This window comes from Malaclemys terrapin, chromosome 10 (assembly GCF_027887155.1).
Source record: "Malaclemys terrapin pileata isolate rMalTer1 chromosome 10, rMalTer1.hap1, whole genome shotgun sequence".
Taxonomy (NCBI): domain Eukaryota; kingdom Metazoa; phylum Chordata; order Testudines; family Emydidae; genus Malaclemys; species Malaclemys terrapin.
Window position 1 is genome coordinate 68,334,361 of NC_071514.1, and position 17,140 is coordinate 68,351,500.

The 17,140-nt window shown below is 43.5% G+C and overlaps 1 protein-coding gene across 3 annotated transcripts in view; it reads right to left on the reverse strand.

Moving 5' to 3' along the window:
- MYH11 (myosin heavy chain 11) overlaps positions 1–17,140 on the reverse strand; it is a 97,034-nt gene that overhangs the window by 74,468 nt on the left and 5,426 nt on the right. For all 3 annotated transcript variants that reach the window (XM_054041174.1, XM_054041173.1, XM_054041175.1), the window contains exons 2-3: positions 9,130–9,491; positions 2–158 (exon numbers count right to left, since the gene is read on the reverse strand). In XM_054041174.1, coding sequence (XP_053897149.1) covers positions 2–158; positions 9,130–9,474 — 502 coding nt within the window. In that variant the 5' untranslated portion in view covers positions 9,475–9,491. The remainder of the gene's footprint in view (position 1; positions 159–9,129; positions 9,492–17,140) is intronic.

The window sequence follows — 17,140 nt, forward strand, 5'->3', positions numbered from 1 at the left end:
CCTTGCAACATACTCCTGTATGCCGTATCCGCAATAGCATAGATATGGGGTGGCATCTCATGCCTCTTCTTTCCTTTGTACATATCAATAATCTTATCTGAATAGATGGGCAGGTATTTGTATGGGTTTACCACAACACAGAAGAGGCCTGAATAAGTCTGCAAGGAAAACCGAACAGAGAAGAATGGTGTAACTCAGAATGTTTCAAGAGCTTGAGAGACATGAAGATCAAACATATTTAACACAACATTTTAATAAGTGAATTGCTTTCCTATAAAGCCTTTTATACAACACAACAATGATCTATCCATGGAGAAATCAGAATGTATACATGGGTGAAGTAAGAATTTTCAGTTACATATCCACCTAATCATCTCTAACAATAAGAGATAGCTACAAGAATGTTCAAATGTCAAGTTCTATAGAGTAACAGAGGGGTAGCCGTGTTAGTCTGGATCTGTAAAAAGCAACAGAGAATCCTGTGGCACCTTTAAGACTAACAGATGTATTGGACCATAAGCTTTCGTGGGTGAATACCCACTTCGTCAGCTGCACGTCATGCGTCTGACGAAGTGGGTATTCACCCAGAGCTGGCGCTTCCACTAGGCGACCCTAGGCGGTCACCTAGGGCAGCAGGATTTGGGGGTGGCATTTTGCCATCCTCGGCGGCAATTCGGCAGTGGGGGTCCTTCCGCTCCACATCTTCGGGGTGCTTCGGTGGCGGGTCCTTCACTCGCTCCGGGACCCGCCGCCAAAGCGCCCTGAAGAGGCGGAGCGGGAGGACCCCTGCCACCGAATGCTCCGAGGAGGAGCACTGCCACCTAGGGCAGCAAAAACCCTGGCGCAGCTCCTGTATTCACCCACGAAAGCTTATGCTCCAATACATCTGTTACTCTTAAAGGTGCTACAAGACTCTCTGTTGCTTTTAAAAGTTCTATAGAAACATTATACTTTGCACACTGCGTGCCATAGTTCTTAACTGCAGTTACTTTGCTGGGGTTGCACAGGGTGAATGGGCAGAACTGGCACCACCATTCTTAGTGCTTGTATGTACATGGAAATGCCTACGGATCTGCATATGAGCAATTTCAATGAGCTGAAAAATGTTACAACCTCTGTTTAACCAGATAGCAATTTGCTAAATTAAAATCTCAGGATAATTGGGGAAAAAACTTGAAACTAAAATTGAGTTTTTTTAAAAGTAGGGTGGTATGTATGTAATGAAGAGCTGGATGAATATTGTGAAGATTGTTTGCAAAAAATCATTCTAGTTCCAAATTGCGGCTTGGTTAGACCACATGTATGTCTTTATTACCTGGCTTTGGGGGTTTTGTTAACACAAGAGTTTAGGGAATGATTGGTCTTTACATGTGAATAAGGATATTCATGCACACAAGAACACTGACTATTTGTTGTTCATTTGCTTTTCATTATTCTCTTTTATTTTAAAAGGTTTAAGCTATCCAATCAGTAGCAGAAACAATAGCACATGATGTATGTGATTAATCATGTACCACAAATAATGAATAGCAGGTAGTCAAAGTGAACAGTTTGCAAGCACTTCACAGGCTGAAATTTGTTTGCACGACTCTGGCTAGCTAGCAGATCTTGAACAATTCACAAATAAAGAACTATAAACTTGTCTGATCATTTATTCAGAATCAAAACTTCATGTTAGATTTAAAAAAGAAAATTATAAGGAAAAAAGTGTGTTGTAAAATATAAACTAAAATAGTTTAAGAATTTAACATCTTCCAATTACTTTAATTTATATTTATATAGATGAATTATTATTGGACAGTTTTTTAATATACCTTTTGAGTTATTTCACAGGAGGCTGCTGCTATTTGAGCTTTCCTTTCCTGGATCTAAGGAATATGTCTGAGTATGGGTCTAGCTGTACAGCTAGCCATCACAAGAACCTCCAAAATGTGACCACGCAAAGGCATCTCTGCAGGCTTATGTCCTTGAGCAGAGACTTAAAATATGGGCACAGGGATTTCCCTTTCTTGACTTTATTAGGAAACAGCACAAGTTTTAAACACCAACTGAACACCGTATATGGTATTAAGCAAGCACAGAAATAGCATCTATCAGTTTGCAGTGCTGATCAACTGGTCGGTTACTTGCACTAGGCAGGAGAACTCCTGTGGTCCATTCTGGTTAGGTCAAAGGACCCCAATGCTCCCACTTCTACCACCTTTGGAAACTCTGCTGCTGCATCTGCATGTTCTTATGTGAGATACCAAGGAAAGTATGGTCAAGCTCTTCACTTCCTTCAAGGTCCCTACGCTAGAACTGGTGATGGTAGGTCACTAGTTACTAACACTGGATTCTCTTTGGCATTGGAGCCTTGAAGGGAAATCCCAACTCCAAACATTCTGAAATGATCCCGTATACTGGAGAGAGAGGAGAAGAGCTCAGAACTAAATGGACAGTGGGGTTTCCTTGGGACTGGGCAAATATTCAGTTAAAAAAAAATCTGTCTCAGACTCCTGTAACCAATGTTGAAGGACTATATATGTCTAAAACAATTAGAAGTTTTAAATAACAGTTTAAGGTTACATAGTGATTGAAAGATTGATTCCCTTAAGGCTTTTAAAAGCAAGGACAGCTGAGCAGTTTTATCTTGCATACCTAACATCACTTCCTCCCCCCAAAAAAGCTTACAACCTTCCCCCTTAAGAACAATTCTAACTTAGGCTTCAATTCAGCTAGGTACTTAAAAATCACCTGACTTTGAGCATGTGACTTGTCCTATTGGAGTCAGTAGGATAACTCTTGTACTTTGAGTTAGGCATGTGCTTAAGTACCTTGCTGAATCAGGGACTTAAAGAGTAAGAAGTTATAGTGAAGTGGTTATTTAGGCAGGGAGACAATATGAGCTACTGATCCAAGCACAGGAGTCCAGGTTTTTAATCTGAGCTATGACATAAACTCTGTCTGATTTGGGGCAAATTACTTGAGATCTTCCTTTCCCAACTTGTGAAAGCTTAGCTACAATCCCAGGTACCTACCTGGTAAGGGTATTGAGAAGGAGAATTGGTGCATATGAAGCACTCTGTAGCCAAGATTTAATGATCATCTATCAGTTAGTGTTAAAAGATATTTCTGCATGGGTTAAATCAAGCTGCCAGCCCCCACCGATACAGTCTGCCAAGACAGGGGGATTCAGAAGCTCAAGTCACCCACATGCCAGTCCACACAGGGTCTAGAGCTGGTAGGCACAGCCCAGAAAATCGGTTGGGCCATCTAGAGATGGGGACAGGACCATGGCACCCTGGATACGTGTTGATTCAGTGCATCTTCTGGGCAGCTTCCACTGATGGGACTCCTACCAACCACAGGCTGTAAGTTAAAACTCCTCCTCTTAGAAAGTGCAGACGTTACTCCTGCCCCTGCCCCCACAGGAGGTGAACGCCCCTCTTCCACAGCTGTCCTTGCAGACTCCTGGGAGAGAACTGAGCCTTTAAAATCTTATGTAAGCACTAAGGATGTAAAACTCTGTGTTCAGTTAGTGTTAGAAATATTCCTTCTGCTCTCTCCGTTAAAAGCACATCATTTTCCTTTGAATTCCAGGCAGTTGGGACATTGTGGTTTCTCTCTAATCGTCTGATTGAGATGCACTTACTGGAATTGGGCAACCTCCTTACATCTCTCCTACTTCAAGCCTCAGAAAGACAAATACTAATCTGATACAGCCATGCCCTGGAAACTGAATCTGCTCACCTTGCAATGCCCTACCTCACAGACAGTGCTAAAAGACACAGCCAGTAGGACTTTAAGGACTCTATTTGTCTTTCCAATTTGAACAATGGGCCTGACCTTCACTATACTGCTCTGACTATGTGAACAAATCTCCCACCAACATCAATCCCCCAGCCATGGAGTGTGAGCCAAACAGTAGCGTGTACATCCAGGGCCAGGTCCACAACAGGTTAAATCAACATCACTTCACTGAATCCAAAGAAGCTATGCTGATTTATACCACCTGAGACTCTGGCCTCCAGTATGTAGATCAGAGAGTGGAATTCTACCCTAAAATTTGACCTATAGTCAGAGAGTTGTGTTAATGTGTCTTTTGTTATATGGTACTAGGATAAAAAATATTTAAGGAAAAACACCATGAGCTAATCTGGTTCCAGTCCAAACATATTCTTCCTATATTTTAATACTTACTGTCTGAATTTTAAGGCAAAAATTGGGGGGGTGTTTCCCAGAATTCATAGTGACATAATTTAGTTTTAATGGGAGATTATCAATCTAATCTAATCTATCTACACAAATGGCCTGTTCCTGCTCCCAACAGAGTCAATTGGGAAGTTTTGTCACTTGTTGCTCGAAATATATATGCAATATTTTACCGATATTCATGTTTATCATCATCCTTTGATCCAGGATTGTGTAGGACTTGGTTGTTTAGAAGGCAGATTCTATTTTTTCTGAGCAACATGAAATATGATAGCAAGAGGAAGGACAATTTTTATCCTTATTTCTTTCTGAATTTTCCATGATGCTCTAAAACAGGCTTGGAGTTTTTCCAGAAAATAGCCACCCTAGGAGTGTCTGCTAGAGTGAAAGAAGTAAAGGTTCTATCTTCTTCCAGTGCCTCAGCCTGCCCCAGGGAAAACAGCAGCAAATGAGCCAGTATCATTCAAGAAAACTGAACACTGGTTTTGAATGTGCTTAGAGTTTATGTTTGGGAAGTGCTCAAATCATATTTTCTTAAATAAGATAATGCCAGCAGGGAATAATAGCAAACTCAACAGCATCGTTGGCTTAAATGCTAGTTCTACATGGACAGATTGTTTTCCCTCTGATAATATCCCCATTTCATATACTTTTAGTAAGCACTAAAAAAAAGGACATATCTTAATCTTTTCCTCAAAGCTTATATGCAGGGAGCTTTTATCATGCTTGTCCAATTTTGGTGTTGAATGTATATTAAAAAGACAATATAATGTAAATGGACAGGGCAGGTAATTTGAACTTTCTATTCAAGTTATCCTTGTCTATAGCAAAATGAGGAGTCTACATTTCATTAGAGATGTCCTTCAAGGAAAAAGATTTTTTTTTAGACAATTTAGGTCAAAATCTTCTCTCCGTTATGTCCATGTGTTCCAAAGAAGTCAATGCATGACTAAAAGTGAGGTGAGAATTGTTCCAATTAGTTAAGAAATGAATGAGAATGAAGCTAGGAGCTCTGTTTAAATGCCTGCCGATTTTTCTGAACTATAAGTGAGTTCACTAGTGTTAAGTGCTTGAGTAAGGATGGCCAGTTTTGTATATCACAGAACAGCAGATGGAAGCTATTGTTCCTTAGACTGCTGCAAGAAATAGTGAGCCATTGTACTGCAAATTATATTAATTTATGTGTGTTAAATTAACACCATCATATTGAAATCTAGTTAGATGAGAAAGTTTAAAGTAGTTTCAGACACTATGCTTGCTCTTGTGTCCTCCATCAATTTTTATGATTTTTACAATCACATTTTCCTGTTTGTAAAAATGTTTTTCTCTCCTCTTTTGCTACGTGAAAGTCCTGTAACAAGGGAAATCGAGAAGCTATGTAAGAGAGAATGGAACTCTGTGCTGTCAAATGAGCAAAGTAAACGCACAAAAAATGGATAAAATTTCCCCCTCTAATTTCTTTCACTTACAGTTATGTTAGGTGTTGTTTGTAACAGCAGCAAAACATTTTTAGATAGAAGTGTGATTTCTAAATTGATGGTGTCCCTTCAATGACACTTTAACAAATAGTTTAATATATTCCTCTCTCAGATTAGAATCTAATCATAACCTCAAATGCTGAAACTTGCACTAGTGAACTTCTTTCAGAGATCTTGTTTTTGCTAAGTTTATTAAGCTCCCAAATGAAAGGCACCAGATTTTACACCTCTTAAAAGGTTTTATTTGATGATTAATAAGTCTCTTTGTAGCACTGCATAACTACCTAATTTTCTGCCTGATTTCCTACCTTCCACTTTAAGGATTTTCATGTTACTAATGAGCAAGTTTTAAAAGCAACAGTAAAATTTGTCAGACCAGCTCCATATTTCCATCCAATCAGTGGTGACAAATATCACAGCAGCACAATTTATCCATCTTGGGGCGTTATATTGCTGCCCATCACCGCAGTATCTGAGTGTCTTCCACGTAAAATCAAGAGCAATGGTGAAGTCCCTACTGGATATCATGGAGTCTCTTGTTCTACAATTCAGTAGATGTAGTTATGATTAATTATAGGATTTGGTAATGATAAAATACATCTGTGCGGACTGGTGGATGGAAATATCTTGGCTATACAAGTTCAATGCACATGATCATCAAGAGAATTCCAAATTGTTTTGATCAGTAATTTGAACAAAAAAGGAAACATTTTAGCTGAAGAATGGAATATACTGAACAGAATTATGGTCCTGATTCATCAGACCACTTAAGCATACAAGTAGTTCTACTTGATTTCCATTGGGACTATTCATGTGTTTAAATTTAAGCACGTGCTGAAGTAACTAGCTGAACTGGAGCCTGTGTGCTGATTTATACCCTGGCAACCCCACTAACTTCAAAGGGAATATTGCCTGAACAAGGACTGACAGGTTAGGCCCTATAGGTGGGTAGTATTTTGATAGTGTTGCGTTTTTTGGGGGCGGTGAGGGGGGAGAAGGAGAAGGGGAGAGTAGGACTGAAATACTTGACTTGGGAGCTGACTCATGCTTCCATTGAAGTCCATGGAAAAACACCCCATTGATTTCAATAGGAACAAGATTGGGGCACTTTGTTTGATTAGCAGGAGTGTTGTAAGCAAGGCACAAGAAGTAATTCTTCTGCTCTACTCTACACTGATTAGGTCTCAGCTGGAGTACGGTGTCCAATTCTGGGCGCCACATTTCAGGAAGGATGTGGACAAATTGGAGAGAGTCCAGAGAAGAGCGACAAAAATGATTAAAGGTCTAGAAAACATGACCTATGAGGGAAGACTGAAAAAACTGGGTTTGTTTAGTCTGGAAAAGAGAAGACTGAGGGGGGACATGGTAACAGTTTTCAAGTATGTAAAACAATATTACAAGGAGGAGAGGAAAAAAAATTTCTTAACCTCTGAGGACAGGACAAGAAGCAATGGGCTTAAATTGCAACAAGGGAGGTTTAGGTTGGACATTAGGAAAAATTTCCTAACTGTCAGGGTGGTTAAGCATTGGAATAAATTCCTCGGGAGTTTGTGGAATCTCCATCATTGGAGATTTTAAAGATCAGGTTAGACAAACACCTGTCAGGAATGGTCTAGATCAGGGGTAGGCAACCTATGGCACACATGCCAAAGGCAGCACGCGAGCTGATTTTCAGTGGCACTCACACTGCCTGGGTCCTGGCCACCAGTCCGGGGGGCTCTGCATTTTAATTTAATTTTAAATAAAGCTCCTTAAACATTCTGAAACCTTATTTACTTTACATACAACAATAGTTTAGTTATATATTATAGACTTATAGAAAGAGACCTTCTAAAAACATTAAAATGTATTACTGGCACGCAAAACCTTAAATTAGAGTGAATAATTGAAGGCTTGGCACACCACTTCTGAAAGGTTGCCAGCCCCTGGTCTAGATAATACTTAGAATCATAGGACTGGAAGGGACTTTGAGAGGTCATCTAGTCCAGTCTCCTGCACACATGGCAGGACTAACTATTATAAGTCCTGCCATGAGTTCAGGGGACTGGACTAGATGACCTCTCAAGGTCCCTTCTCAGGGGTGAAAGTAGAAATAGGAACTTACCGGTACAGGGCTGGGGTGAGGCCGGCTCTGGCCCCCGGAAGGGGCAGGGCCTTGGGCGGAAGGGGCGAGGATGGGGGGGGTCAGAGCCAGCCCCAGCCCACCCTGTACCGGTAAGTGCCCTCCCTCGCTGGGGTAGCAGCGGCAGCCGGGGGCTCCAGCAGCAGTTTAAAGGGCCCAGGGCTTGGCCGCCGCTACCACCCTGGGCCCTTTAAATTGCTGCCAGAGCCCCCAGGGCTCTGGCAGCAGGGCTTCAGCGGCTATTTAAAGGGCCGGGGCCGTAGAGGCAGCGAGAGCCCCGGGCCCTTTAAATAGACGCCGGAGACCCGTCGCTACTCCAGGGCTCTGGGGACTATTTAAAGGGCCCAGGACTCCCCTGCTTCTACTGCCCTGACCCTTTAAATAGCCCCCGGAGCCCTGGGGTAGCAGTGGTGGGGCTCTGGCGGCTATTTAAAGGGCCCAGGGCAGTAGAGGCAGCGGGAGCCCCAGCCCTTTAAATAACCTCCGGAGCCCCGCTGCCGCTACCCCAGGGCTCCAGCAGCAGGGCTCTGGTGGCAATTTAAAGGGCTTGGGGCTCCAGCCGCTGCTGGGCGCCCCAGGCCCTTTAATTGCCACCTGAGGAAGCCGGGCCACCCCGGTATGGCGCATCGGCTCTTGCCGGTACGCCGTATCGGGGCGTACAGGCTTACTTTCACCTCTGTCCCTTCTAGTCCTATGATCCTATGATTCTATGATTATCTAAGGAAAACCTCCAAAGTCACCACTGTTCTTTCAGAATTAGCAAGCCTTTGGGCCTTCTCCTGAGCCAGTGTGCAAAAGAGCTACAGAGGCTGTATCCTTAGGCTTGGTCTACACTAAACCCCCAAATCGAACTAAGGTACGCAACTTCAGCTACGTGAATAACGTAGCTGAAGTCGACATACCTTAGTTCGAACTTACCCCCGTCCAGACCCGGCAGGCAGGCTCCCCCGTCGACTCCGCATACTCCTCGCGGCGAGCAGGATTACCGGAGTCGACGGGGAGCACTTCTGAGTTCGATTTATCGCGTCCAGACTAGACGCGATAAATCGAACCCAGAAGTTCGATTGCCTGCCGCCGAACCAGCGCGGTAAGTATAGACAAGCCCTTAGTTACAATAGGAGAAGTCAAACGGGGAAATGTAGAATATACAAAAAAAGTCAAATGGAAACATGGACCAAAATGCATTATACATTGGGAAGCATCAGGAGGAAAAGCATAATCCACACAGGTCATTGTTCAGAAACACAGAACTTCTGCATTGGCTAAGGTATGTCAGTTTCATGACAGAACTCGGTCAACACATCAGCAGATAACAGCGATGAATCTGAGTTTACTTACGTAAATTAGACCTGAGAAGTATCTCTCTCTTAGATTGTGCAGTACTGAAGCTTCATTGAGGCAAGTCAGCTCTGCCATGTCCTCCACTTTGGAGAATTTTGGAGGGTTCATCTTCTGGATGTCATCCTTGCTGACTGTAATTTTCTTTCCATTTTCTGCCAGCTCGACGACAACCTCATCTCCTTTCTCTTCCTTGATGCTGGCTGCTTCAAATCCTTGCTTTTCTGAGGGGACCCATACTAATCTTTTAGCTGTCCAGTCTGCTTGGGCAAGTGGGCTGTTAAGGAAGTTTTTGTCTACAAAGAGGAACTTCTCATCATCACTTAGCTGAGTTTTCTGTGCCATTTTGACTCAATAGTCACCTGTTGAGAAAGTAAAACCTTGTTTTAAAAGAAGGCAAATGTGAATTCGGAGTTCCAATCAAAACATGGTTAAATAGTGATCGCACTCAGAAGTTACATAGCACTATTGTTAGTGTCATAGACATCACCTAGTAGTTCTGAATCTATCCATAAAAGATGTTTGGGCAGATTTTCATTAATTTATATGCGGCTGCCACCATCACTCAATTGCCTTAATCCTGTCAGGGCAGCATGGAGTTCACTAATATCTCTCTAAAACTGTTAATTAGATGGTATTTATAAAATACTATTGACTCTTGCAGGAAATTGTTACTAATTAAAGTCTTATTGGGAAACTGTAAAATCTGATAAAAAAGAGCATAGAAATGTTACAGAAATCTACTGCAATTTATAAACTTATATATATAGGAAAGCTTGCAACAACATACATAGTTGTATTCTGGATCAGTTTGACTGAAAGATACATTGTAGATAGGAACCACTCATGTCATTGTAGCGCAGCAGTGTTTGACCTTGTGTACCTTCGTGCCTCTCGCACTAAGCATTCTCACTAGAAGGTCACTGCCTCTGGAGTTCACTCCTGCCACTCATTTGGCCCAATAAAAGATATTACCTCACCCACCTTTCTCCAATATCCTGGGACCGTCACGGCTACAACACTGCATACAATCTATTTTAGCATTAACCTGGCCATTTTTAGGGTCTCATCCAAAGTTCATTGAAACCAGTGGGAATCATTTCATTGACTTCAGTAGTCTTTGGCTCAGGCCTTTATGGAGCAGTCTAAAATTAACCTTTTGGTCCAGGCAGTTCAGGAACTTCAGGTTCCTTAGCATTTAATCTATTTGCTAGGTCTGACCACTTCTGTTCCTTAAGGCTATATAACTTAGTGTTGTGTGTGTGTGTTGGGTGGGAGTAGAGAGAGGGGAATAATTATGGGGAGATTGAGAGGCTGAGGGGCCAGGCATGCAGTATGAGGCCACGTCTACACTACAAACTTTGGTCGATGCAAGTTACATCGGCATAAATCCACCATAGTTGTTATATCACTTGTGTGCATCAGACCTGGCTTCTTACATTGACGCTGGGCATACTCACCAGCAGTTCTTGTGTCAGTGCACAGTGAGGTGCACGATGGGAAAGTATCCCAGTGTGCAACCCACCACCATCCAGTGAACGGTCTTTTGGGAAGTTTTGGTAATACAATCCAGGAATGACAGGGAGCAAAGGGACAACTTCCCAGCATGCAACTGTCTTCATCCCATGTCATCTATATCCCATAATTGTTGCACCTTTTAAAAAAAATCCCACAAACCCTTGCAATCCACCATCTCTAACAGAAGCTGGGAGCTTGCACAGCTCTGTACTATTGTCATAAGCTCTGAAAGCACAGGAGGCATGATCTTCTGGTATTTACGGAGCCAGGAGAAGAATCAAAGCAATGAGAAGCGTGATGATTTCTTGGAGAACAGACTGCTGTGGGACACAGTGAGAACCAGTTCAAGCTTGTTGGTGGTGTTCACAGAGCAGCTACAGATGGTGGAGTGCAGCTTCTGGGCCCGATAAATGAGCACTGAGTGGTGGAATTGCATCATAATACAGGCTTGTGATGATGAGCAGTGGTTGCAGAACTTTCAGTTGGACAAGGCCACATTCCTAGATCTGTGTGCTGAGCTTGCTCCAGCCCTCCAGTGCAGAGAGACCAAAATGAGAGCTGCACTGACAGTGGAGAAGTGAGTGGTGACGGTGCTCTGGCAACTTGCAATGCTGGATTGCTACCCGTCAGTGTGAAATTATTTTAGAGTTGGAAAATCCACTCAAGGGGGCCATTGTCTTGCAAGTGTGCAGGGCCGTTAATTGTCTCCTGCCACACAGATCTGTGAGTCCCAGCAATATGCACACCGTCGTTAATGGATTTGCAGCAATGAGGTTCCTGAAATGGGTTGGAGCAATGGACAGCATGCATATCCCTATTTTGGCACCAGGGTACCTTGCTACAAAGTACATCAACAGAAAGGGCTACTTTTCTATGGTTATGCAAGGATTGGTGGATCACCAGAAATAATTCACTGATATCAGTGTTGGCCGGTCAGGGAAGTTGCATGACGCTCGCATCTTTAAGAACACAGGACTATTCACAAGGCTGTAAGCAGGGACTTTCTTTCCCAGCTAGCAGATTAGCACTGGTGGTGTTGAAAAACCAATAATGATCTTGGGGGACCCGGCCTACCCCTTGTTCCCCTGGCTCATCTAGCCATATACCGGCCCCCTCGACAGTACCAAGGAAGATTTCTACTACCAGCTCAGCAGGTGCAGAATGACAGTTGAATGCATATTTTCTTGATAGAAGGGATGCTGGTGTTTACTCATAAGATTGGATCTCAGTGAAAAAACATCCCAATGGGTATAGCTGCCTGCTGTGTCCTGCATAACATCTGTAAAGCCAAGGGGGGAAAGTTGCTGCTGGGGTGGAGTGGCTGTCTGCTGAGTTTGAACAGCTAGACACAAGGGCTAGTAGGAGAGCTCACCGTGGAGCTATCTGGCTCAGGGAGGATTTGAAAGAGCAGTTTAACAATGAGTCAAAGTAAGGCATTGTGTACTGTGCTCTCCCTGGCCCTGCTGTTTTGGGGCTAGTTAGAAATTGTGTGGTGCTTGGTGTACATCTATGAATCTACCACTGTCGATGCCCCTATTAATTTTGCAGTGCTTGCTGTACGTTTTTGATTATTACACTGTTCGTCACTTATCCTATGAGTTGTCACACTGTACAGTAACAATTGGGTGTTTTCAGAACTGCTAGGCACCTTGCTGCACATGTCCTGAACTAATAAAAATGAATGATTTTCCAAATAATAGAATTTTATTCAGTAACAAAATCAGTGCAAAGAAAAATCTGTGCAATTGAAAAGCAAATACATTTTAAAAAAATAAATTAATGGAACAGAACTTTACAAGGGGAAAGAACATTTTTATCCATTTTACCTACACATACAGCAACTGTGGCTTTCCCAGGTCAGAGTATGTGAAGCTGTGGTTGTCTTAATGTTGCCCAGGGTGGAGTGGTGGGGTAGGGATGGAGACCCTGGTGCCAGGTGGAATGTTTGGAGGTGAGTAGGGAGGTGCTGTAATGGAGTTCTCCGTGGACTGCAAAGGGAGGTGAGCCTGGGATTGTTGAACCTGTAGGTCCACAAGAGTCCGCAGCATAGAGAAGCCCCATTATGTTCTGGTGCACTTCCCTCTCCTTTTCCTCGTGGGGCTCCTGAGCCTTTCTTCTGTCAACTCTTTCCTTCTCCAGGCTGTCTGCAATGTTCCCCCTCCAGACCCTTTGCTTATGGGCTGGTGCAGCACTGGTTTGCAAGATCTCATTGAACATGTCAACCCGAGTTGTCTTCTTTCTTCTCCTTCTCTGCCTCAGGTGTTCCACGGATGTGGAGGGGGAACCCCTCAAGTCTGCAAAGGCAGCAGCTACAGATAAAAGACGCAGAGGTACTATTGTCGATATAGTCACAACAGAACATGAAAGTTAAGATGCCAAGGTAAGATTCAGAACTCCCTTCCCTTGCTCCCCTAAAGTTTTAAACAAGACCTGCTTATTGACACTTCGTCTTCGGAGTGCTTGTGCATGGCTCCACTCACAGCACCAGACATGCTGAGTATGGCCAGCTAGGGTGAGGGAAATGAGGATTTGCTCACTTCCCTGAAACTATGAGTATAGGGCAATGGCACTGAATACTGGCACCATTTCCACAGGTGGTGGTGTTTTTAGCTGACATCTCACTCCTCGGGGTGACAAAAGCACAGTGGCTGCTGGTGTCCTGAAGCTGCACAGGCCCAGATGCTGCTAACTTGTGTACTGTAAGGGTTCCAGCTGAAGTTATCACTGACTGGAGTGGGAAAGTCTGCGGAGAAGAAATAAGGCTGCCATCCCTTCAGGAGAGGACTGCAGAGTACCTCCAGGAAAGTTCCTCTGAGAAGAATTCAGTGGACACTCCTGTGCACGTAAACAAACTGCTCCACATGCTCCCCTTCCATTGCCCAATTCTACAGGGGAATGAAAAGCAGGTAACAACACTACCTCTCTTTGTTGTACCGTTACCTCTTCTGGCAGGAGTAAATTAATGAAAAGTCAGTAACTGTGTCCTGTTAAGTTGGGGGTGCCATCTGTACATCATTGTAATGGGAAATACAATTACACTTTTACCTGAGATACCTTCCCATGCATTGGGCTCACCCATGCTCAACTGCTGGGACTGACTGGACTATGGTGGAGTCTAATAGGACCCCCTAGTCGCATGTCCCCCATCCTCTGCCTCTTCCTCCTCCACCTACTCCTTATCCTTGCTGTTCCCGCCAGGGGCCTGTGACTTGGGCTCCTTGGAGGTATTCCGGGTGGTCTGTGGGGTGTTGGTGGTGCAATCTCTGCCCAGTATGGCATGCAGCTCTTTGTCAGTGGCAGGTCTGTGGCCTGGCACCAAATTAACTGTTCGCCTCTCCCCTGCCTTCTGGTATACCTGATCCAGTTCCTTTGCTTTCACATGACACTGCTGCTGGTCCCTGTCATACCTCTTCTCCTGCATCTGCTGTGCAATCTGCTCACAGATGTTCATGTTTCTACTGCTGGTCTGTAGTTGTGCTTGCACAGCCTCTTCTCCCCACAAGCGAAGGAAATCCAATATCTCATGTCTACCCCAAACTGGAGCACGTGAGGAGCATGTAGCCGGCATGTCAGCTGGGCAGTTGCACACAACAAAGGAGAGTAGCTGGGTGTTTTGCCAAGCTGGGCAATCAGGAAAAGACATTTAAAAAATATCCGTGACTTTAAGGGGGAGGAAGGGGCTGTCTTCCGGTCTCTGTGACCCCTGAGCAGTGGAGTTCACAATTGTGATCGGATCCTTTACTGTCAGGCATTGTGAGACAGCTGCTGTAGGACTGCTAGGGTCCATATAAGTAACACAGTATCCATACTTGCGCTGCACTGATCTCAGTACATTGACTCAGGCTCAATGTCACTTGGGAAGGCAGTTTTACTGTGTTGCTGTAACAGGACACTTATGTCGGTGGGAGACAAATTTAAGTGTAGACATATGCAAACTAAGTCAGCTTATGGTGGCTTATATTGATTTAACTTTGTAGTGTGGACCAGGCCTGAATTCTCTCTTTGTTGAAAATATTGATTGGTATTAACAATTCTAAACCATGTAAAAATAGACCTAAATACAATGGTGATGGGCACCACACAAGAAATAATGAGAATATGGGGAGTCAGAGGAAGAAAATATATAAGCTAGGGACAATGCTTATTTAGGCCACTTGTCACTTTGAATTGTGAGCTCTCTGTGGACAATGGGGTCACAAAGTAATGCTTAGCTGGACCTTTTCATAAACTGAACTAGGATGAAGTTATGAGTCAAGTACATGCCCAGGGTCCATGCTGGGCTTGTACTACCAATATTGCTACCTGTGCTGCCTGGATTCAAGCTGGTTTAGATAGCCTAACTATTCACAGCTTTTGCTGTGAAGACATACTGTCAGTTAGAAGGGCACAGAGGCATTTAGAGGAAGAGGTGTGGTAGTTATTGGGCATGCTCAGTAGCTCTCTCTGAAACAATGCAGAAGGCTTTCATTCAGGGCAAGCAGTCGCACAGGTACTACATATTCACCATCTGAGAGCTGAGCCAATCAGAGCTCAGTGGGGAAAAGATTGGGGGGACATGGTGACACTCTTGGGGACTCGGTAGCTGAACAATGCAGGACTATGATGCGTCTCCTGTGTTCCAGACCCTGTGCCATTTTGGATCCAAATTCCCTATCTTGCTGGAAGCCAAGGAGACAGCAACTATTGACTTCAGGACTAGAATTGCTACTGGCTATGAGATTGTTCAGACTACTTTGCTGAGGAGATTAAGGAGTTTGGAGCTGCCAGTCTCTTCTGGCTCTGAGGAGCCTAGGTGATACATATGCACTTCTGATGCCACACTGCAGAGACTGAAAAGTCATGTCTGTGAAAAGATTGGAGGGGAGTGTGCATGTGTAGGTGCTAAGGTATTCCTTGCACTGAAACTTATATAACAGCAACCAATTGGTAAAATCTGTTTGGGAAAACCCAGTAGAGATACAACAAAATAGCTCTTTAGGAAAAGTTTTCATAGGTATTTCTAACGCTGGTAGCAAATGTCTTTCTATATTAAATGTTATAGTATGAAATTGTATTGCACTCTCTTTGCAGTTTTATTATTTGTTAAAGTCCTGAAAAGACTGAGCTCTTCCCTGTGCTTCTGCAGAGAAGTTGACTGAGGTACAGGAAGAAGGGGAGTGTATTACCATTACAAATAATACTGCTCCTCCTAACCAGTTATATCTGCTCAGTCAAGCAGGAAAATTGGTGAAGCGTTATAGGACTGATTTGGCTGAGAGACGCTTTTTAGGGGCAAGATCATTGTCATTTTGGATTACTGTGTCTGAAATCATCTAGAGAAATTGAAAGCTTTGATGACACTAAAATGACATGATCATAGGTTTATCACTTTTATTTCTTTTTTTGGAGGTTTTACACAAAAGATCAGACAGAAAAATAATGCATAATTAGTGTCTATAATTCAGATTTTCAGTGCACTGCTTTAAAATGAGTAGCAAAAGCCTGCCACATCCCTGTTTCTTGTTCAATATAGAGCTAACAGAGTTGAGAGACAAACAAGATTTCTTGTTATCTAAATATTTTCTGGGTGCATACTGAAGTGCCAATGTAATAATGAAATAATTAGCGAAAGAACAAGTTCCCAGGCTGCATTCCAAAAAAAGATGGAAACAAACGATTGCCAAACACTACTTCAAACCATTTTAATTCTGTTGCACTCAAGGAAGAGCCAGATTAAGAAAAAGGTCAAGAGAAAAAAAAGAAAAGACAGTTAAGAGTTTAGCAGCAGACTCAGACTAACTCTGAGATCCATGACTGATGAAGCTAGCTTAATTTACTCTTTCCACGCTATTTAGATAGTGACAGATCATCTGTCCAAGGATAGATATGCGCACAAGAAGGGGACGGTAAAAATGTAACAAGCCTGAAACCAGTCTTGGCACTTCAGGCCTCATCTAATGTGGTACTCAAACAGGGCTGGTATAAGCAGGGATGCTGTACCAGCATCCTGTACCCAACTCTAATGGCACTCAGATAAAGCAGTTGCAGTACAGCTCCTTTCCTCAGCAAAGTAGCTACAACTTTCAGCTTACTCCCAACCAGCAGTTTCTTCCAGTACTCTGGCTGATCCCCTGCCCACAAGATGTCAGCAAGTGGCTGAGCTGGGGATGGCAGGCACAGATAGTTGTAAGCTGTCTCCCCTAGCCCACCACACACACTCCAGAGTGGGGTGAAAAGGTGGCTGTTTGGTTTTCTTTCCTGCTCCAACAGGTCAGAAAAGAGGTCCCCAGTTAGGTTCCTTGCTGCTGCAGCAAGGAAGATGAGGAGGAGTTAAAGTGATGGTAGCAAAGGCACTAAAGCAGGGAAGAGAATATGTGACTGGTCAGTTGCCCGGTTCTGCAGGAAGAAGAATTGGGGAAAGAGAGGCAGCAAATCTGAGGAGGAAAAGGCAGGGAGGAAAAATGGGAGAAAGGGAAGAAAATAGCCCAGAGACAAAAGGTAGGCCTTTCCCTGG